The following is a 23523-nucleotide window of genomic DNA, read 5'->3' on the forward strand; positions in this document are numbered from 1 at the left end:
AGCGGACAATCACGAACTGGTTTCACGCCGTCGTGAAACCGATCACGCCATATTGTCTGCTCACGCCATCAAACCTGCCCGATGGCAGACATGGAAAATCCCGGCTGACGATAAAGCTATTTTGCTTGAATTTTTCTAATATGCATATATATTGCCTTCATCAAGAGGGGGCATGTCAATATTAGAACATAGGGCTGGGTTTAGAGCTCCCTGCTGACAGTTTGAAGGCCGGGGCACATACTCAATTCAGTGGATAATTAATGCCCGCTTAAGGACCTCATCATGCCACTGCTGGCGTTTGACTGGCAGCAAGAAGCCCAAGCCAAGCACCTGCCCAGCATGTTTCCATGCATGTGCTGGTGGTGGGGGGAGGGGTCTCTCCTTAACTGGCTCCCTGCCCCATTGGAGAGTCCCCCAAGATGTAAACCATCCCCCAGCCTCTCAACCACTCCCCGTCCCGCTCGCCGATCCTCAAACAGTTCCAATCCATCACAGTTCGCCTCCTCATTGCCCGAGCACAGTACCGGCATTGGCCACCACTCCTGCAAACGCTACTGGCACATCAAAGACTACCGGCCTCTGATTAGCTCTCCATATAATTCACCCCATAATTTCCACTTTTAGATCCCAGGGGAAAATTTCCAACGTATGTTATTCACAAGAAAATCATAAATACATTATTTATACAATGTTTATGATTTTACTATAATTAATGAACAGCAAAGGTCCTCCCCCTATTTATATAGAATCTACAGCACAAAAACAGGTCATTCAATCTGTGTCATGTTTACACTTTACACATAAGACCATAATAGGAGCAGGTGTAGGCCTTTTGACCCTTTCAGCCTGCTCTACTAATCAGTGAAATCATGACTGATTTTCTACATCAATTTCGCTTTCCTTGCACTATCTTCATATCCTTTGGTTCCCTTAAAATCCAAAATCTATCGATCTCTGTCTTCAACATACTCAATAACTAAGCATCTACAATCCTTTGAGGTAGAGAACTACAAAGATTCACAACCCTTTGAGTGAAGAAATTTCTCCTCATCTCAGTCCTAAATGGCCAATACCTTCTTATCTCCAACACTGAAGATGGCCAGAGATAATATTTTTGCCCCGGTTTGTTAGTTTGTTAGTTTGTTCATTAAAGAAAATCTAAAAAAAAACTAATGGACAGGTTTCAACAAAACTTGGTACACAGATAAGGTATGGCCCAAGGAAAAATTAATTCATTTTTGGCTCAGATCCGGATAGGGATCTTGGTTTTTTAAAAAATTCATTACCATTGGGAGATTGGGCGAATTGACTTTTTTTAATAGAATTATGTGGGTTGTTTTAATTAGAATGCTGTTGATTGTTTTAGAATATTGTGGATTGTCCCAGCTGCTGTGGTGGAATTTGTCACAGCTATCAAAATGTGAGCAGAGTTTTAAGTGCAGGTTGTTGGATGTGGATTGGCCTGAAGCCTCCACAGTGAGATAGAAACTCTTAGTAAAAAGATGTATTTTATCAGCTTTGTGGGTACAGGGCATCAACCAGGCAGGGAAAAGCCTTAAGGAAGAGTTGTGTAATTGGGTTAACACATCGTGATAGAGGGATGTACTCTACTGAGTGTCCTCTTCACTTGTCCTAAAACTAACAGTCATTTGGTAGTGCAGAACTTTTTTCAGCAAGGCTCATGTTCTAAGACTGTGACCTCCTAGTTCTACATTCTCCAGCCAGGAAAAACACCCTCCCAACATCCACCCTCTCAAGCTCCTTAAGGATTTGATGTGTCCCAATGAGGTCAACCCTCTTCTTCTAAACTCTACGGAACACAGGCAAGGTCAACTCAATCTCTCCTCCTAGGATATGCCCCTCATCCCTAGAACCAGTCTAGTGAATCTTTGTTGTACTCTCCATAACACATGTATATCCTTCTTAAGTGAGCCCCTAAACTGTTCACATAAGCCTTCCCCCATTCTAGTTACCTTTAACAACCTCTGCCCTATATATTATTTTAATCCCTTTTTTCTCTGACATGCATCAAGTTGCCTTTTAATTACATCGATGTCGTCTGCTTCAATTATGTCATTCTCGCCTCTGTGAGAAAAAATTCCAAGCTTATTTATTTGATCTGTTAATGGCTATCTTACATTGGTACCCACTTGCTCCTTGTTTTGCATTCTGGGCTCACCTGTGAATGAAAACACAGGTGGTAATTGGTCCTTGTGCTCTTCCCAGATAGAAATGCATAAAGTACCAATTCCATGACTCTACCGCACTCTTGAGGGCCACTGCCAACCCCCCAAGCGCCACCCCATTCCACTGTCATCCACCCCATCCTGGGATTTACCTGTGGCCAGTCTGTAGGCAAGCCTCACAGATGGAAATTAAACCCTTGGAAATCAACAAGCTGCTTTTGGAGGGGAGACAGGAGCCTACAACTTGGCTGAGATATTGAAATAAGGCAGGCCTAAGTTCAGGTGAACATTGTGCCTCCCAGTTTTGGCTGCATGCTGTTAGTTATACTCTCCAAAATTGAGCCAGAACCAATTTCTACCTAAGTATTTCCAATTCAAATGCCTTTGTAAATTTACAGCATCTGTGAGCTTCATACAGTCCCGTGCCAGATACTTTATGCCTTTCTTCAACAATCTCTTATTAATGACACACTTTAATCCAATTGCAAAACAGCATCCCCAACAGCATAAGTGTGACAATTTCCATTTTCTGAATTAGCCAATCTTCTTGCTTGACCAGGTAAGGGTACAAAACTCAAACGGTAATTCACTGTGCTCTCAGACACTTTGTCATGGGAAATAGCTAATGCAAATGCAAGTTTTGTAGTATTATTAAACTGTGGTCTGTTTTGTGCTGTGCAGCCAGTGTCAATGGAGAAGTGCTTTGAGGCTACCCAAACTCATTTCGCACAGAAGTGCACAAAGAGAAGTTCTCAATTCCATGAGTTTCAGCTGTATCTGAACCCATGTCCCCAAATTAAAAGCTGGAGCTTTCTGTTTCTAGCCTCACCCGTCCATTAAACTGAAAGGTTGGGAGATGTTGTGCTAGCAAGCAGAGAAAGCAGGAAACCACAGCCAAGGAGACAGTGCTTATTGTGCTTACTGTATCACCCAATCCCTCCTGAAGGAACTATTGCCAAAAGTAACCATGCCCTTAAAGATTTTGCCACTGAATGGACAATGCATCCAGTTCAACATAATGAAGAGAGCCATGAAATATCTGAACTTGCCATTCATCAAAAAGCAAAATACAGAAGATGCTGGAAATATTAAATAGAGATAAAACGCTGGATAACTCAGTAGATCACACAGCAGAATGAGCTCAATGTATAACCTTCTCCACTCCCACAAGGTGCTACCTTCTTGTTCCCACACAACAGCCAGACAGTCATATTTCCAACTTTAGACTGTTTTTCTTAAGAACTTGAGAAGTTTCAAATGAGAAACAGCTGATAGCAGACTTATAATTCAAGTTGAAGCAAGCTCAAGCAGAGGTCAGATAGGAAGGCAATTATAACACAATACTTAAACAAAACAATTGCAGAACATGATTATAAGCATGAAGGGAACTATAAAATGTGCTTTAATTAGGTATATCAATATTAAAGAAAGGACAGGAGTAAATTTTATGATCATATATAGATTGCAAAAGCCATTTAAGGAATGGAGCTGTGTACATTTAATAATAGTATATCTATATATCATATCAAACTAAACTGAGTGAGATTTGACAAGCCTGAATTTAATCCAAGATCCCCCCATCTTCTTATAGTGATATATTCATGAAAAGGGGCCCTGCAGTTTTTCAATTAGGAGAACCTTGCCATTTTTATTGAGTTTTTTCTTTCACTATTTATAATGTTTTTCCTGAGTTAAAATATTTTCTTGAAGTACAACTTTCAAAAGCGCTTTACTTCACAACAGTGTACTCCTTACCCCTGCTGCTGAGGAAGAATGATTCAGAATTTACTTGATTCTATAAAACCTTCAATATGCCAGCTTGTCAATGTTTCATACTTCAGGGAAAAAAATCAAAGGACAACATTGAAGTCGCACTAATAGTAATCTACAAAGGCTTAAGCACAGTGTACAAGAAAAACATTGGGCTATCAGGCAAATGAAAAAAGAATTGGCAACTTAAAACTCCTGCCGTTTTCAACAAGACTCAGGACAGATCTATGATCCTCCCGCTGAGATAAAATGGAAACTTTTGCAGTTTATTTATGGCAAAGTAACTAAGCTAGTATTCGGTTTCTTTTAAACTTGTCCTTTTAATAAAAAGTCTCTCCATTCATCTCCCACTTTTTATAAAGGTAGAGAATACATGCCAAGCCCCAGCCAACAGTCCAAGACACGGAGACTCTTTGCACTACAGTATCGACCAGTGCTTCCCAACATTGAATGCATCTTGAAGTATTGCCTAAAATTAATGCAATGCCACATTTAACAGTGCATTATCAACATATGTATTATATTCAGATGAGCACTTGAAACACCATAGCATACAGGGCTACGGGCCAAGTGCTGGAAAATGGGATTAGAATAGATAGGCACTTGATGGCCGGCATGGACACGATGGGCTGAAGGTCCTGTTTCTGTGCTGTATAACTCTATGACTTTATATTGGACGAGCTCATGTCAGGCACAAGTTCTGGAATAGTCAGAAAAGGATCAGCTCGAAATACTCAGCTAAACTGTCTCCCCAGTAGGCTCATATTGCAGAATAGTTACATTTGCTTTCCTGCAGTATTTTTTTAAAGGATAATAGCTCATTGTTAATCTAGGCCAATTGGAATAAGATCACATGGCTCTGATCATGCCATCGTACACTCCTGCAGCTACCAAGAATTTGAAAGGTCTTGAAGAACTTTGCATCCCTTGAACAGGGGACATTAAATTGATCACAGCGACTTCCGGATTTATTCAGTAATATAACCAGCTCACTGTAATAAGCCACATTACAGTTTGTCTGCCCCATCATCTTATGAGCACTCGTTCATACTACCTCCACGCAGATCCCAAAAAGGTTTGACATTCTCCAGTCAGTGCTTTTATGCATTTCCAAATGTTAACAGGATTACTGAAAGAAAGAATTGCTTAAAACAAGATGTTGGCTTGCTTCCAGAATTGTATATTCAACAAATGATTGTCTTGGATTAATGCCAAGGATGGAGAGTGCACTTGCACATACACACTGCTATGCTCAAGTGCAAAGACAACATTCCTCTGTGATAATACTAATGTCTACAAAACTGTGGTTTTAAATTAACAGCACTGGATTATTAAAATCATTTATACAAAAATCTAATTAGAGCGCACAGCTTCTTTATTTTTATTTGATTACTCCCCTCCACTCCTAAGGTGTTGACTCAAGCTTCATTACCATTCAGTACCATTGTACAGGCACCAGCAGCCCTTCACCACCTTATACCCCTTGGCAATCTTCATATGTAAACCTGGACATTGAGGCCGAACAGACAAATCTAATCATGTCCTGGTGTGGTGTCCATACGTGTGCATGTTCTAGTGAACATAAGTTGAATGAATTAATAATTCCTAGCCCAGGATTCTTTCGTGCCCTCGCTGCAGCACTACTGAGATCAGTGAATATGCCACAGCTCAACCTTCGGGCCTTCCCAATCTATGCAACTCAGTAATACTTAACAAAAGAGCGATCAAAGCAATTCATCCAAAAAGAGATTGTCTTTGCTCTTTTTTACAAACAATGGAGAAAAAAAAGAGGGGAGGCAGGATGTGATGCAACTATATTCACCATCAGTAAATCTGAAAGAACAAATGAGCCTCTGAATTAGCAAGTCAAAATTGCAACAAATAAATTATGTTAAAAGAGGCCAGGTCAAAAAAGGAAAAAAAAACGATTAAACTAAGACTACTTAGTTGCTTGAAAACTAAGCAAGTGTCATATTGTTTAGTCTCAATATCTCAATATCTTGGTTAATCACATTATTGCAAATGGCTGAAGTACACATAATAATGTGATAAACCAAGCAGGTTCTTACATTGAGACTTACCCATGAAGGAACAGTACATGAGAGATGTTGGACCACAGTTCGCAGATGCACTGCAATGAAGACTTTGGCCATTGTGCAGCTGGAACAGTGGTTCCAGGTATACAACATTGTGTGTGCAATATTGTAGTGGCACATTTTATGGTGGCTGCTGTTGTCATTATTGTCTGAGGGGATATTATTCCAAGCACAGTTCAAAAAATATTAACCCGACAGGAATTGCACCGCAGTAGCAATACCTGTGCACTCAGCGAAACAGAGCAGCCGAAGCATTTTATGTTTATCTTCAAGCCAGGTTCGCATAATTAATTATGTGTTTATTTTAAACAATATCACGTACTTGAAATAAATTAGCCACCCCCCCCCCACACTCTGTACTATACTGCAGACACATCTGACTAAACTCAATGAGGCATGCTATTTGCTAACTCCTCATGTGCCTCTTGCTGCATTCCATGTGAAAACTATAGAAACTATCTGGCTTATTCACAGGTGAAACAGATTAATGGCCCGAAATTTCTTGGGAAGTTGCAGCATAACTATGGTATAAAGGTATTCTTTTTTCAAGAAATAAGCACGTAATTGATGTATGCAGGTTACATGGCAAATCATGGCTACACGTGAATTTTCTTGGCCATTAGAGCAATTTGAGTTAGGCCCACCAAAACGCCACCTGGTTTACTGACAACAGCTGTAAAACTAGCTGCTGTTTTGCTTTCATCCACTTTACATTAAAATTACCTTGACTATGTCTGATGTTTTAAAGCACTTTTTAAAAATTTCTCCTTAATGAGACATACGCTACATTTTTCATATCTTTGAATGCTATTTTATTTGTATTAACTATGTTACATTAAAAAGGGAAAAATGTTTCTTCAGACTATGTAATATTTTTTAAACATGTACAAATGATGATTTGATCACTTCTTGATTTAACTTGCATAACATTATTAAGATAAAGGGGGACTTAAAGAAGGAATATAGTGTATGGTCCACACTTCCCTCAGGCTCCATTGCTTATGGTGGTATTACACGTATCTTTCAGCATATAGTGATGGGCATAAGTTTCCAATGGCAGGATCTGCATAGAAACTGGCATAGTGGCACGATTTCTACATAAATGCCATCCAGAAAATACTACAGTATCTTGTTTTCTCTTAAATAAATATTCCCCTCATCCCTTCCTCCTTCATCCTAGGTCACAATCTGTGCTAACAGAGCACAAAGTAGCGGATCAGCTCCCAGGTGGCCACCAGTAACAATGCTGCAAAGTATTCAGGAGCAGCCTGCCTACGATTTTGCTTCACAACTCACAAGGAAGTCCTACACTCACCAGCACTCTCCTCAGTGACATAGCTGAGGCTAGGATTGCAACAGGGATGGGAAAATCAAGCATTGGTGTCACAACTCTGCTGCAATTCACATCAATCCCACATTGTACCAGCTCACATTTAATTCCTTGTTACTGTCGAAGTCTTACCAAGTAGTTCCAAAAGCAGTTTTAACAGATTTTCTGAGAACCAAGGTGAAGAATACTAACACTGGTGGATACAATAATATCCATTTTTGGAACTCAGTGCCAGCATCAGGTACTTGTAAGGCAGATGCAGTATTATTAGACAGGAAGTTAGCTTCCTACCTCTAATCAATGGTCGTAAATTTCCCCAGTTTCTCCCCTTCCACTGCTATAAATTTGACAGAAAATCTTGGGCCTGATTTTAGCTCTATACAAGTGAAGAGTTTTGAACAAGTTAAATTTCACCTCTAATTTCCATATGTAAGCGGGATTTCCACTGCACTTTCAGCAAGCCTATAGAAGCAGAGCAGGAATAGCTCAAAACAACTTGCCAGTCCCAATCACAGGCTGGCAGACTCTACTGCACCTATGTGGCATTTCTCCATCACCAGACCAGCCATCCTTTGGCTCCTCTTGACCAAGATTGCCAATTTAGGGCTAATTTGCTGGCAGTTTTGTACAGTGGACCCAGTGCAAGTAAGAACTGCACTAAATCAGCCCAACCTTATGTCAGACACTTACTAACAGTAGTCTTTCAACCCAGCTGTCTGGGTTAGATTTAAAAGAGATGCATTGTCCAATCCCCACCCAAGAAAATGGTCAGTGTTATTTTTAAAAAAGAGAAACAAAGAGAGTCACTTATTCATAAAGCACCTTGTCACATCTCTCAGAATGATCCCAAAGCACTTCATACGTAATTAGTTTTACATGCTGTGACCACTGCTATGCAAGCAAATGCCGCAGCCATTTTACACACCAATCATGTAGACATCAAATGAGCTGAATCGCCTGTTAATCTGATTTTAGTGATGCTGACTGAGAGAAGAACATTTTCCTGGAATCACAGCGAATCCCATGTTCATCCTCAAAATAGTGCTAGGGATCTTCAACAACTATCTTGGTCATTATTTATTATTTAAACTAATATCACTGACGCAGATTATCTTTTCATTATTTCGTTGATGTTTGCTGTGCAAAATTAGCTGCCCTTTAAAGGGCCACTTGAGTCTGTTCAGAAAAGAGTAAGACTGATTTAAAAAATAGGATTATTTATAGGACCAGAATTAGCCTGAATCTTCTGGTCCATTACCAGCCTGCTCTCACCAATCTCTTCACCAGCCCAGGCCTGTGTGCCCACCCCCACCTCCCAACCCTGACAACCACCATCCTCAACAAGCCAAACCTTCAGCCTGATCTTTGAAAGAAACAATGGATTTTAAACTTCTGAAATGAGCAAGCAACAGCAATCTATTTAGCATGCTCTGTTCACTGATTGAATTCAAAAAGAAAGCAAGGCTTGCATTGATTATCGTGCCTTCCATGACCTCAGAGTTTTCCAAAGTACTTTATAGCCAATGAATTACTTTATGAAGTGTAATCACTGTTGTCAAGTGGGAAGCACAGCAGCAAAAATGCACACAGCAAGCTCCCACAAATATCAATGTGGTCATCGGTTTTTATATTGATTGAAGGATAAACACTGGCAGGACACCAAAGATAACTCTGCTCTTTTTCAAAGTAGTGCCACAGGATAATTTACGTTCACTTAAGTAGGCAGCAGGTGACTCAGTTTAACACCTCATTCAAGAGACAGCATGCCGACAATGCAGGGCTTCCTCAATGCTGCTTTGGAGTGTCAGCCTACATTTTGTGCTTAAGGCCTGGAGTATCATCCTCAAGGAGTTGGTCATGGGAGTTGGGAAAATTCCCAGCTTGGCCTGCCTCGGGAGAAAGTGCCCGTAAAGATGTGATATTCATTGTGGAGGGGTGAGGTTTGGTGGTGGTTGGTGGGGGGTGGTGGGGGGGAGCAGGGTGGAGTCGGGAGTCAGGCCAGCCAGCCTGGGAAACGGTTTGGAGGCAACTACAAGGTACAGCCAACTGCTGAGGCAGGCTCTTTAAAAAGACAGCCTCGGTGGAGTGGGACTTGGTCCCAGTTAAAATAAAAAGGCTCTCTAGCCCTCACCCTTTCACACACTCCCCATGCCCTATCCATGCTGCCTCATGCCCCCAACACTCGACCTATGCCAGGCTATATGCCTCCATCCACCCCTCCCATGGCCCCTCATGCCCCTATGCCAGGCTATGCTCCTCCACCCACCCCTCCATGACCCCTCATGCCCCTATGACAAGCTATGACCCTCTATTCACCCTCACCATGGCCGCTCATGCCCCTATTCAAGGCTATGTCCTGCACCCACCCCTAATGGCTCCTCATGCCCCTATTCAAAGCTATGTCCCTGCACCCACCCCTAATGGCCCCTCATGCTCCCTATGAAAGCAGCAGCACTTCCATGCCCGCTGACACTTTCATGTCTCTGCTCTCAGCCAAGAATACATAATGAAGGGCCCAGAAATCTATTAGTCTATTGAAACACCTGAGCCCCAGAGAAAACATTGCTTGATTGACAGTTCTGGCTCTCTAATCTCTGCTATCAATTGTGCAATGTTTATTTATACAAGGTGAAGAGGTTTCAAATGCTTGCTGTTTCAGCTATGGAAACTTTAAAGGATCTGGGTGATTGACACTTTTATTGCCCTATAGCAAAATAACTTTCTTTTAACACAGTGAACAGTTATGATTGAATGACTGTTTTTAATAACATTTTTATACATCCTATTGTCACTATGGGGTTCATTGGTTCCACATAGTGTATAGTGGGTCAATAGGCATGAAAGTGCCACAGCTTGGCATGGGGGGGCCACTGGGAGTGGGCAGAGGGTCATATATTGGCATGGGGGCATGAGGGCCATATGGTTGTATGAGGGCATGCCTTGGCATGGGGGTATATGAGGGGCCACAGGAGTGGTTTGGTGGCAGGGGCGGGGCATGAGGGACAGTTTGGGAGTCAAAGCTTGGCATGGAGGACATGAAGGGCCATACCTTGGCATGGGAATCATGAGGAGGACCTTTTGAACTTACGCTTTAAAGGGTTCCCTCATGCAGCCTATGGTTCACAACACCTCAGAAATACCATGAACCACGACTCATTGAAAACCTGGCCCACTTCCATGAAAATTGCGGAGGATTAGGAGATGCCTATCCCTGCAATGGAGCCGGCCAGGTCGGGAGTGCAGGATATGGGCTTTTGACCCGAACCAGCCTGGAGTCTTAAAAGTCAATCTCGAAAATCAGACAGCCTGGGAATGGGGTCAGGAATCCTGAAATCAGGACTTGGCTTCTATTTTTAAAGAGCTTCTGAGCCATCCTGGCTTGATGAAAACCCAGCCGTAAGTCTCTGGACTGCATCTTGAACCCACAGCCCTGACTCCTAGGCAAAAGAGCCATGTCTGGCAATATGAAATAAACTGAGATTCAAATGTGACAATGGATCAGGCATCCTGACCATGGCTTTGGCTGGAAATAACAGATGCCCCATCCACTCAATGCTCACTTTTGACACAAGTTGCAAACCTTTGGCCCCGCCCCTCACCCCTGCACCACTTGTACCAATAACTCAAAAGAGTTCAATATGAATAAAAGCTCACTGTCAGCAACTGGAGGACAAATAGGAAATTGGTTGGAAGGTATTCCTGTTGGACGCCAGTAACATGTCTGCATCCATAAGATTCAACACTGTATTTCTTTTTGTAGAATTACAGTGAATACTTTTCTAAGAATTTTACACATTGAATACATAAGGTTTGAAGCTTTTCTTTTAGTAAAGTCCATAGAGAGCCAGAAATGTGTTTTTTCTGAGTGCGTACAGACCACAAATTTGAACAAAAACCCAATGAAAATGCATCAACCCACCAAGTAGAGTGGTACCAATATACTGAATAGTTCTCACATGGAAACACTGCTATAGCACACAATTTTTAAAATAAGGCATAATGGTTTAAGAAATGCTTTCTCCTCTGTCCTGCTTACACAAAATTCCTTACTGTGAGAGCTAACAGACTTTTCTCAAGGAGCACGTGTTTAATGCGCAGATGCAACGCTTTGCAGTAAATACAGATGGTGGTTATTTTCATTTCATCAGCACTGATATTATTTGCATTGTGTTAAAATCCTTGGAAACGTCTTGTTCTTTCTAAGTAACATTAAATCTGCAGTGCCTCAAATTGGTGTTTATGTTACGAGTTAAAGAAGCTTATCTTTGAAAATGGTTGGTGTTCCATTCAACCTTGATCTGTATTGAAGATTATTTTGTAGTTTTCAGCGCGGAGCTGACATTAGAAAGCCGACGCTTTTATGTGGACACATAGCAGTGCCCTGTACTCTTCTCCCTTAGTTCCTGCTGTATGGTTAGCAGGAATCAGGGGTCAGCATGTGCAAGCAATCCTGTCATTCCTGCCTGTAAACATTTAATTGACAGAATCATAGAATGGTTACAGCACAGAGGAGGCCATTCAGCATGTAGTGCCTGTGCTGGCTCTCCAAAGGAACGAGTTACCTAGTGCCACTCCCCACCTTCTCCCTGTAACCCTGCACATTCTTCTTTTTCAGATACGAATCCAATTCCCTCTTGAATGCCTTGATTGTACTTGCCCCCACCACACTCTCAGGCAGCGCATTCCACATCCTAGCCGCCCGCTGTTCGAGAAAGTTTCTCTTCATGTCACCATTGCTTCTTTTGCCAATTACCTTAAATCTGAGCCCTCTGGTTCTCGATCCTTCCACCAATGGGAATAGTTTCTCCCTATCTCCACTGTCCAGACCTTACATGATTTTGAATACTTCCATCAAACCAATCAATTACTTAATTAATTATCTTTAATACCAGTCAAGTTTGCAGGATAATTTTACCACGGCCTTTAGTTCTGTACTAGATATTGGAAAATGACCTGATTGGCTGTTAGAACTGGGAAAATTTAGTGAGGAATTTGGGACCAGGAGCATAATTATTTAGGGGGGTTTTAACAAGTTAAAAAGTTAAACCTGAAATGCTATTTTCTTGATTTTTAAAATGTACATTTACCTCTTATATTGCTTCTTTCCACTTTCTATCTGCACATTGATATATTGTCCTTCCACTTAGAATTTAGGGGGTTTGGCATGGTCATGCAATTCTCTATAAACTGGCAAGCAGGGAATTAGGCAGCACAATCCAAGAAAGGTTGGTGTGAATTGGATGCTTTCAGAATTCACACTGGGCATCACACTGCCCTCCTCTTCCTGATCCAACACCATGGGTTGCTCCATTTAGCATCATAGCCAGAAATTAATACAAGTCATTTCACTAATGCAGATGGGTTTGCGTGACATCCAGACCTAGAACTAGCATCCACAAGGAAATGTTTGTTGTGAATCAAGCACTTCAACGACTTGAGTATTGGTTTAGGAATTATGTCCAACAATCTAAAAGTTTAAGATTGATTCTTATAAAATTCTCTTGTTTCATCTTATTTTTTTGTAACATTTAATTTCTTGAGATGAGGCTTCAGGACTTATTTATAAATTATAGGTGTACCATTTCCATGTAAAATGAAACACTTACCCTCACATTCATCCCCTTTCTGCTGAAATCCTGCTTTGCAGATGCACTTGCCAATGGGCACCAACCACTCACCCTCTGCACTGCAGTGCATCTTAGGAGGGTTTTCTGTTTCCTCTTCTGCACCGCTGACACACGTTCCACGCACCTCCACCAGGGATGAAAATTCAGACCCTGTCACTGTGTCCGGGAAAACCGCCAAATTTTCCACAATAGACCAACACTTTTTATAGTAAACACGAACAGACACCAGGGCAATGCAGGCTCCCACATCCTGGAAAGCCAAGTAGAATCCCTTTTTCGACAAAGGCCCGATTTCTCGTACCTCTGTGTTAAGCTTCATTACACGCTCCCCAAGGTCCCCTTGTGTAAAACTTTCATCAGCTGCAATAGTATCTATTTTGAGGTACTGACTCTCCTTAATGTTCCAGCCAGCCTCTGAGTCACTTTCAAAGTAATATAGGTTAAATGTCTCCTTGCATGTCCCCAAGACTCCTGGAATGCTATTACAATCCCTCAGGGTAAACTTCACCTCCACAAATATCCTCTGAGCATTGCCTCTTGCAATCCAGCTAGTCCGCAGCCAGTTGTTCTGATTAGGTTCCATTACTCTGCACACCTGGTACGTGCGAATAGGAATGTAGTTCTCATCTACTCCGCTGATCTCTTCCCACTGAAAGACAACAGTACAAGATGTAACCTTGCCATGGCATAACAATAAACAGAGACCAAAAAGTCCAAAAAATACATTATTTGTTTCTTTGTCAAATCTGCATTTTGAAACATTAAAAAGAAACAAAATTCACACGAGAGCTCTTGAAAAGGATCAAAATCAAGAGTGTCTACTGCAATGTGGAATACTATAAATTCTTTTCTGTCCTTGACAAACCAGTCATGTTTTAGATTGGGCAGGTTTGGAGTATTGGAGATGTAAAGTTTACCATCAATGTGTTGTGAATGGCTTCTAAAATGGGATCATCACAGAAAAACTTCCAGATGAAAGCCACACACACCAAACTACCCAACAACATCTATAGCTTCCAACAAGAAATGCAACACAATGCACCACCACCTTCTCAAGGGCAATTAAAGATGGGCATTAAATGCTGGAGCAATGCACACATCCCATGAATGAATAAAAAAATTAATTTAATCAAAGCAATGTCACCTAATGCTCTACTAGGTAATACCATCATCAAGCTCTTTTTACACTCTCCCTATGGGATAGTGCTGTGCATTTAAAGAAGCATCTATATTAAATCTATATTATGGTAATTCACCGAACAGTCTGACAACAAAAGCAAAATACTGTGGATGCTGCAAATCTGAAGAAAATGCTGGAAATATTCAGCAGGTCAGGCAGCATCTGTGCAGAGAAATAGCATTTACATTTCAAGTGGAGGTGACCTTGACTGGGGCCTGTGACTAATTGGCCCGCTAAGAGCATAGATTAGGAATTTGGCTCTGGAACTCAGCCTGCCCCAGGAGATTTTCCTTATACTGATTTCAACTGGTGGAAGATCCTGCAAAGCCCACTGGCCTTTGTGCCAAATTCCCAATCTGATTTCTACACCAGGACTGCAAAATTTTAAATGGCCCTAAAATCTCTATATCCTCAATATTCATCCATTTTTTTGGGCAAAGTAGCAAGACATCAAGTGGCTCTGACTCCCCTTAAGCAAGTGCATTCTATTCCCTCCACATCAAACAAGGGCAGTTAACTGCTCAACACTGCAGAAACCTATTACTGGACCTAGATTATCAGGTCTGTCCATATACTGCACTTCTTAGTTTATTTTGGAATGCAAATTATTTGAAAGTTGACTGCTGTGCAATTTATAAAAATGTATGGATGAAAGGCTAGGTGAATTTATCCAAACAGCAGCTGCTCCATGCAGACCAAAGGGGATATAAGTTGGATCTCCAGTCTATGCTCAGTTAGCTGATCATCAGTTTGACAATGCCTACATTGACAATGTGCTACAGTTGACCTCAATACCTCAAGGTCAAGGTGAGATTAATCATACTGGGTTTCCACCTAAAGTTCTATTCTAAAAATGCATATGTGGAGGTCAAACAACAACAGGGTTGAGTTTGACTGTCATGTGCCATGCATTTGGAGCACCTACAACACTCACTATCAAGCCTCGTGTATAAATGATGGCCACTTAAGCAAAATACTAAAACCAGTGCAGATGGAACTTTACTCTAACAGGACATTGACAAACCCATTGGTCACCAGTGCATGTGTGCTAGGTGCCTAAGAGGGTACATAAGGGTGCACTACATCTGGCAGAGGATTGAGGCATGCAATTTTCCTGTATGGCCATTTGCCTGATAAGATTACACTGTTGATTAGGCCTTGCACTACAAAATTAAGGAAAGAATTGAAGCACAGCTGCAAGTTTGAGAGACTGGGGATGGGGGAGCTCAAAACCTTTTGGCATGTGTTTAGATTCTTTGATTGTCAGCCTTCCTCTGAGGCAACATAGAATCTCCAGACCACAGGGATCTCAGAGCAGGCCCCAGAACCACCTTTCTTCAACAGAGTTCTCCAGGCAGCGTGATGCAGAAAGTGAGGTGGGATATCAGCAATGCCCCTTTCACCTTGGTAAAATGACATTTGCAGCTGCACCTGGCCCATTGATATTTATGCCCAATGCGCTTCTGGAACAGGACAGTGGGGACAGAAACCTGACATTACAGGGCTAAGCCCTTTTTCTTCCCTCATTTCATTGCAGAGCACCTACTTCCTGCTGCAAACAGGAAATTCTACCCTGATATTTTCAGCAGGAAGATAAAAGGCTGGCAAAAAAAACATTGGATTAAAAAAAGGCAGGAAATGAAATGGGATATTTGAAAGATATTCCGTGGTCTTTAAAACAAAATTCTCATCTTTTTACCGCAGAAAGTAGAATGCAGGATAATTTTTTTAAACTTATATTTTTATAGTATATTAATGTGTTCTGAACCTTGGCTAGATAAACCTATCAAGTATAACAGATTCAACGTTCATTCATTTCTCTCTAACTGCAGCCTGAAAAAGCTTCATAATTATTTTTTCCAGGCATAAGTAGGAAACAAAGAGGTTCACCTGCACTTTATTTTTTAATCATGTCCTGAACAGTCATTTCTTTCAGATATTTTCTGACTGAGATCAATATTGATGAGCATATGGTTTTCACATTTAGAGCTCTTCATTAGCTTCCACCAGTCACACAAATAGAATGGGGCAAGTGCACAAAACCACACACACTTTCAAACACTGAGCCCTGCTGGAATAAGTGTGTCTTACAAAATGAGACTATATGGAACATTTGTTCTCAAAGTTCAGCTTCTGTAGCTCGTAGCTGTAACGGGAGAGAAATTAATTTATGAATCACTGCGGATTTAATTTCTCCTGTTCCTATCCTAAATTTCCATTAACTTTCCATGTCCTGCAATTCGGAGATTACCTAATTTTATTTGCACAGGGCCTGATTTTACATCCATTTATGTCTATCCGAATGCTTGGACCTTATGCCTCCATTTGTTTTTAGAGTTAGTGTGCTATACAAGTGGCCAACTAAAACAGATTATTACTTTATAATGTAAAGACAATCTGTAGAATCCCCTTCACAATGAGTTAATTGTCAATTTCCAGTTTAATGAATCCAGAACGGACCAGCCGATGATCTGTGTTTTTATGAAAGTGTCTGACAGCTGGTACAGCTGTTAAATTAAAATATATCCTACATCATTAACCAGGAAAAATACTTGTAAAAAATAATTATGGCAACTTAAATAGACAACAAAGTGATTCCCAAAAAATATATATATTTTAATCACAGCCTATTAATAGTCCAGGGAATTGGGAGCTGCAGATTTTAAGGTTAATTTTCATTAATATAATGCAAAACCAAGATAGTTAATGCACAAGAGACCTTCCTGGGCAATGTTTTGTTTTTGCATTGGTGGAGTCACAACATATTATTGCCCATCGAGTTTTATTTGTATTTTTACATTTGATATCATAGATGAAACACTTCTACAAATTAATGTTCTCAAATTGTCATAAATATTACATTCTGTAGTCTATTAGTCATGCAGGCTTAATCCACATTTTATCTTTACTGGGCTCCTGCAGGATACCTACTTGATGACTTCCTTTCTCCGTAAACTACAGAAATTAAGGCCTTATTTGCTATTGCTTTTACTATTATATAGTGAGTATTTGAATGAGAAGTAGGCTCAAATTAAAGGAAAGCAGGCAAGCCGAGAAGAATGACAGTACCAAGTATTACCTGTTGGTACTAAGTGAAGTAACTGCATTAAAGGCTGTCATGTGAACCAGAGCAAGCAGAGAGGAATGTTCTGACTAAAACACAGTCTAAAGAGACAAGCTCAGACAACAAAGCCACTCAATACAACCACCTTTTGCCAAAGTAGGGTCCCTTTTATCTGATTGCCTCGAAGATAAACTGAAACCTTTCTGAAGAGCTAAGTAACAATCCCTTCTAAATCCCATTTATGAAAAGCCCCCTGAAATGGTGCAGACAACTTCTGGAATGTCCGAAGTATTGACATTAATTTACCTCAGACAAACACTCTGTTACTGAAGTCCTTCTGCAGATTCCATATCACAAGATTTGTAAGGCTCTCAAAAGAGCCCCTGCTGGATACCTGACTGCAGGGTACACAAGCCAAGTGAAAGTTCAGCCTTCATTATTATGTTGTCATGCCAAGTGAATTAACTGCTTATATGTTGTGTACAGTTGCTCTGTCTTCTCATACATAGTCAAGGATTTTATATCCCATTCACATAGAAAGCATCAGAAGATTGAAATATGATTGTTGTGAGGGACAAGTTCTGAAAATGAAAATGCTGAAAGGGCTTGCGAATTGCAGGAAGCCTTTATTTATGCATGGTGTAGTCAGTTGGTAGATTGCCTTTTCATCTCTGTAACTCGGATTTAAATATAACACAGTCTGATGGGACAAAAATGCCCTCTTTTTGTGCTATAAGCATTTTATATAGCACGAGCTTGGGTGAATTTGAACACAGTGCCTAAGAGGTGTGGGCACGTGGCATAAAAAATGCCCTCTTCAGGAAATTGCCTTATAAAGGTGGGAAGTGAGAAAATTCAAGCTGGTGAATATGTTGAGGCATATTGCTTGGCAGAGTTATTCTATCTATAATTTACCTGGGTTTTGAGTAGATGCTGCTGACATTGGACCAAGAAATGAATAAAATATTCCACTATTGGTATTAAAATGTCTCATCTTAATTAGGACAAAATTCAAATTTATCAAAGGCAATTGAAATATAATTATGCAGGCTAGGTCTCACTGGTTATCATGAAACAGCTCTACTCATTGTCCTATGTACTTTTTTTGTTGTTGAGACATTAAACAAATTGTGCTGCATTACAAAACAGCCAATTGCTGTCTAATTCACAGCATCTCCGTGTGTTCAATCCTATGATCTTCCATCTTTGTCAGCTTGATTAATTAGCAGTGGGGCATCATATGTTTATCTGGATTAATTAAACATTTTGACTTTCTCAGACAGTGTGCACAATTTTCAAACACAAAGTAATTCCACACATCGAAAGGTAGCACTCACTAACTCCAGAAATTCTTCAATACTAGTGATTTATAGATCTTGATTTAATCAAAACTAATTATTTTAGTTTGTTTGAGACTTTACCTCAGGAATTTATGTTCTGTGACTTACATGACCTTGCTGCAAACATGCCCAATCTCTGGCAAGATGTGATATGCAATGTTGCATTGTGCAAAGAAACTTTCAATGAGGTGCTAAGTAAAAAAAATGTGAAGGGAAATAAAACATATGACTAACAGCAAATGTTCTCAATTTCTTTACCATATCCAGATCGATGCATTAAAGAACAATGTCACACGGGATTTTGTATATACAGGAATGCAATGCAATTGTTAAATTACTTTGCATCAAGAGAATCAACACATAATTGAAGCAAAGAGTATTACTCAGATTGGCAAGAGGTGTTCTCTGCAAAAGCCATACTTTCATTAACTAATGCATCATTTGTATGGTAATTTACAAAGTACAACACTTTCCATTTCGGGTGCAATCCAATTCCAAAATTACCCTGTAAACACCACTGATTTTGAGAGAGTAGAGCAGGTTCTAGCCAAACTGTGATCCAGAACTGGCTATGGGGTTGATTTGGGGTGAAAATGAAATTCTCCCAGATCCACCCACAGGCAGCAGTATCGACAGGGCATAATTCAATCAGAAAAAAAATTAGGACAAAGTCTAAACAACCTGCAATCATATTCCAGTTACATACTACACACCACTGGTAACTGAAATTCCTATTTGTCTTATTATCTAAAATATATTCTAAAGATTTCAACTTATTTAAGCGCACCTACACATTTTCCTTTGTTATACATTTAGCCAGCTGGTTAACAAATATATTTGACATTTTTTATTCCTTTTTAAATACTTAATACATTTTATATGAAATACATTTTAATTAGTTGGCCCAAAAAGTACAGTCCTAGCGAAGTTAGTTACAGAAAAATTTCCCAGAAGCAAACCAAAATTGCGCATTCATTTCTGTCATGATGAGTAGTTCAAAGGAGAGATCAACAGATCACACTGGGGGAATCAGAACCATGTAAGTGTTCGTGTATGTATGGGAAATCAATTGACTGCTATTTATTACATTTCCATTTGTCCCAGATACTGGCGCTGCAACAATCTACGCTTTGGATCGTGTGATTTACGACTGACCGCTCCACGTTACATACAGCACCATCCTCCTTTAGATTAGTTCTAAGGACTTTGAACAGTCGATCTCCTCGCTAATTGAGGCGGGGCTATGGACACAAAAGGCACTCTAATGAACTGCACCGAAGTCCTCTTGAAATTCCGAGCCAACGGCAAGGATACACATGTTCAGGTTAGCGTTGTGTGCCATTGGTAAATGCATGTCATTTGAAAAGGGTTTTATTTAGACACATGAGGCTTACCCCATCGGGAGGAAACGAGATCCACTCCAGTTCTGTCTGTTGTGCTTTGGAATCCAGCAAAATAACTGCCAGGGAGAGAGAGAGAGAAATCACACGAAAAGAGTGAAACTGCAGTCACACAAAACAGGTTTATATTGGATCAACTTGTGTTGTCTGATATGCACCCTTTAAACAACAATATTAACCCAAACAATGCACGGCCGCCAATACAAGTTATTTCGGTGTCAACAAGGGCAATTAAAGCTTTTATTTTAAAAGGTAGCGTTTAATTTCAAATTAAGTCTACAAAATCTGCATTCTATGCGTATGTTTGAAACGGGGTTTTCTTTGCATATTAGAACCACATCTTTTTTTTTGCCGTTCAGTCTGTTATTAATAACATTTAAACAAACAACCACTCAAGTGAAATAAAAACGTAAATTCGTGCGATATGTTCCTTAAACAGCAAAGTCTCCTATATTGCGGTGCTTCGCTGTCTCGATCCCGAGAGAGGACAGAAATTCATCCTCACCGCTACACGGTGTGTGTTCGGCCATCCGACTTTATTTACTGGGAGAAAGGGAGAGGGTGGGGGGGGTGGAGGAGATGCTAAAGCCATTGGTTTGAACCGAGACCGCTCGCCCGCTGAACTTTTCTCTCATTGACGAGAAATCGCTGCCTGTTCTTCTTCTGGGAACATTGCTCTGAGGGATCATTAGACGCGGTCATTCCTTTCAGATCGAAAGGGAATCCGATTCTGGCGTCAGGCAGCAGTTGTCCGAGCGGCGTCAATCACGGGCATTCTCCATTGTGATAGATTTTACACAGAGAGCGGCACAAGACATCTTAAATACTCTCAGAACGAACTTTTAAAAAAAAAACCCGACTTATTTCAACGTCACTTTAAATTGTCATCAAAGTCGGGAAACGAAATTTGTGATGCAGTGAAAGTGGCGGAAAAGCGTCGAGGGTAGGTTAGTACTGAGGTGATTTTCCTCACAGCTCAGCTCGGCTTTATTCGGACATTTTTTTTTACAGATCCGCACTAAATATAAATTAGTATGGATTCTGAGGCACTCGTGTCCCCTTTCTAGTAATTTGGCCTCGGTGTTTTGAAGAAAGTTAATATTTACTTAGATTTACATGCTGCCTCTTTCTGTCTGCTCAGTGTAAGGGCTGGATGAACCCGACATGAAATTAAAAATAAATTAACGAGTTTATTGTTGCCACCAGGACAGGATTGGGAGAGAGAGAGAGAGAGAGAAAGGGTTTGTTTTAGACGGGCGCTTGGAGAAGCTCTTTGCCGATTGCTGTCTCGTCAGTCCAAGTGGGCAGGCCGAGTGCTGAGTGTCTGGGTTCAGGTGTAAGACAGTGCGAGGGGAAGCTGCAGCCCGCCTCCAAGCGACAGGTAACTGGCACAGTCTCGCAAAGCCCAGCCACACAGCAAGGGCAAAAGCGCCGCGTTAACATACCCTCGCCGGCAAACTACACATTCATATTAACAATCGGAAATCACACTTCTTCTACACCACATTGCATTTTTTTTAAAAAAATCTCGATTTTACTTTGCTCATCAATGCGTGGTCGCGGCACATCTTCCCAGCCCGGAAAGATTTAAGATTGATAATAACTTTGGTAGAAAACCCTTCCAAAGACCAACAATGTAATGCATGCGAGGTGAGCCGGGCGGGCTACCTAGGACAGGGCTTCCGGGTGGTAATGTATCTTTCGACAAGTATACATTTCATTCAAACTTGTTGCGATTTCAGGTTTTCATATATTTTCTACCTGTGCCTCACCCACAGTTCGGGTGGGTAGACTCAGTGCCACTTCGCGGTGCTGCTCTGCTCCGAGCTGCCCAGCAACAACTTTACACAAGTTTATCGTGTATTTAGATCTATTCTCCTGGGCATTCCGTTACTGTAAGACTGCGACACTTCTCGGCGCTGGTGACGAGAGATGTGTGAAAGGATCTGGAAGGAGAGGTGTTGGAATGGACCATGTGTGACCGAGCTTTATCGGCAAGGCAGTAATGGGTGTAATCGATATTTGTAAACTACATTTTCTCCCTCGGCAGCCCACTTAACTCAACAGCGTCAAAACTAACTTAGTCTCCCATTCCAAAGAGCAGCACATTTGGATATTTCTTGGGATGAAGCGGTTGTATTATGAAAGGACCCGCCGTTCCTCACATCTGCAGCGCTGGAGATGGGCTGCAGGACATTCAGAAAAAAAGTTTTTTTTTTAAAAAAAAGTACAGCTCACAGCATTTACAGCTCGGTGCCTCTCAGTGAAGAGATGGAAACTCAGCTTCACCCAAACTCCTCTCAGGTCTGATTTCCCCCCAGTTAAGTGCCGGCATTAACATGAAAACATTGCACATTGGCTGTATCCAGTTGTCTTTGCACGGTTTGCCGTGCTTTCTGCGGTTCAGGGATGCGATTGAGAAGCTCCACAAACTCGCACTTGTGACCCTGTACCCGCAGCCTGGGAGTCATCCCGATTATCATTGGGATTACAGTTTTATATATTGCCCACTGCCCTCAATCCAATCGGCAGCGAACACACTCCCAGATTAAACGTGAATGAATAACAATCATGGGCCGTGTGTCCAAACATGGTGATCCCATTCAGTCACTTTGCCTGGTAAAACGGATTTTTGGTGTTTCCTCTGTAATTTGCCAAAATCAAGTGACACAGAATCTGTCGTGGGATCTAAAAATGTAGAATTTTTTAAACGTATCCAATTCAACATGACCAACGACATTCTCCCCATTAAACTCGATAGCTCGGTGGATCCCCCGGCTCTGCCTTCAGTGCTAAAGGGACAGAGCCCGGAGATTGAAGGGAACCCGGCGGCGGGAGCTTCCCACTTGTGCTGTCCCGTCCCAAAGTAGCGAATCGGTCACGCAGGCAACATCTTCAGGAAAGGGGGAGGAGAAAGACTTCATTCTCTCTCTCCCCCCCCCCCCCCCCACCCCCAGTTTCTTACCTTCTCTTGCAGCCTGCGTCAGATGGGTGAGGATGGTGCTGAGTAAAGAAATGCACCCGCAGATAATCCAGAGAGCGCGGCTGAGCTTGGAGCTCATGGTGACACCCGGTTCCTTGGATGTTGAGGAGCTGTTGGTGGTGTTGTTGTTGTTGCAGCGAAGTCGCCGTACCTCCAGGCTTTAGGTCCCAAGCTCTGCCAACAAGCTTCACTTCCACACACTCAAATAGCGGCCGGTGCTGAGTGGGGGGCGGAGACGCGGAGAGCCGCCACGTCAATCAGCCGGCCCTGGCACTGAGTGACCGCAGGAGCAGCCACACAGGGACCGCAGCCTGTGACAGGACCGCCCCCTGAGGCGGGGCTATACCACCAATCCCAGTGTGACAAGGGAGGAGTCTGCTCCCTCCAATAGGGCGAACCCTATATAAAGTAACATGCGTGGTGGAGGGAAAAAAAAAGAGGGTATTTTTTTGTTGTAGCAGTAATACGGGACAGAAAATTCACGCAGAGCAGTTATAGTTAGAAAGTCCACATCAGGAACTGGACCCTCTCCCCGGGAGCCACCTGT

The 23523-nt window shown here is 41.5% G+C and overlaps 1 protein-coding gene across 4 annotated transcripts in view; it reads right to left on the minus strand.

The window, feature by feature from the left end:
• The window catches only part of epha7 (eph receptor A7), a 305043-nt gene extending 281872 nt beyond the window's left edge, over nucleotides 1-23171 (minus strand). For 3 of the 4 annotated variants that reach the window (XM_078542275.1, XM_078542274.1, XM_078542273.1), the window contains exons 1-3: nucleotides 22959-23171; nucleotides 19988-20052; nucleotides 12989-13658 (exon numbers count right to left, since the gene is read on the minus strand). In XM_078542275.1, the coding sequence (XP_078398401.1) occupies nucleotides 12989-13658; nucleotides 19988-20052; nucleotides 22959-23055 (832 nt within the window). In that variant the 5' untranslated portion in view covers nucleotides 23056-23171. Of the gene's footprint in view, nucleotides 1-12988; nucleotides 13659-19987; nucleotides 20053-21099; nucleotides 21143-22958 lie in introns of those variants that run through there. The other variant, XM_078542276.1, reaches the window with a different exon arrangement.
• Between the last annotated feature and the right edge of the window lie 352 nt (nucleotides 23172-23523).

Source organism: Cetorhinus maximus, chromosome 5 (assembly GCF_964194155.1).
Source record: "Cetorhinus maximus chromosome 5, sCetMax3.hap1.1, whole genome shotgun sequence".
NCBI lineage: Eukaryota > Metazoa > Chordata > Chondrichthyes > Lamniformes > Cetorhinidae > Cetorhinus > Cetorhinus maximus.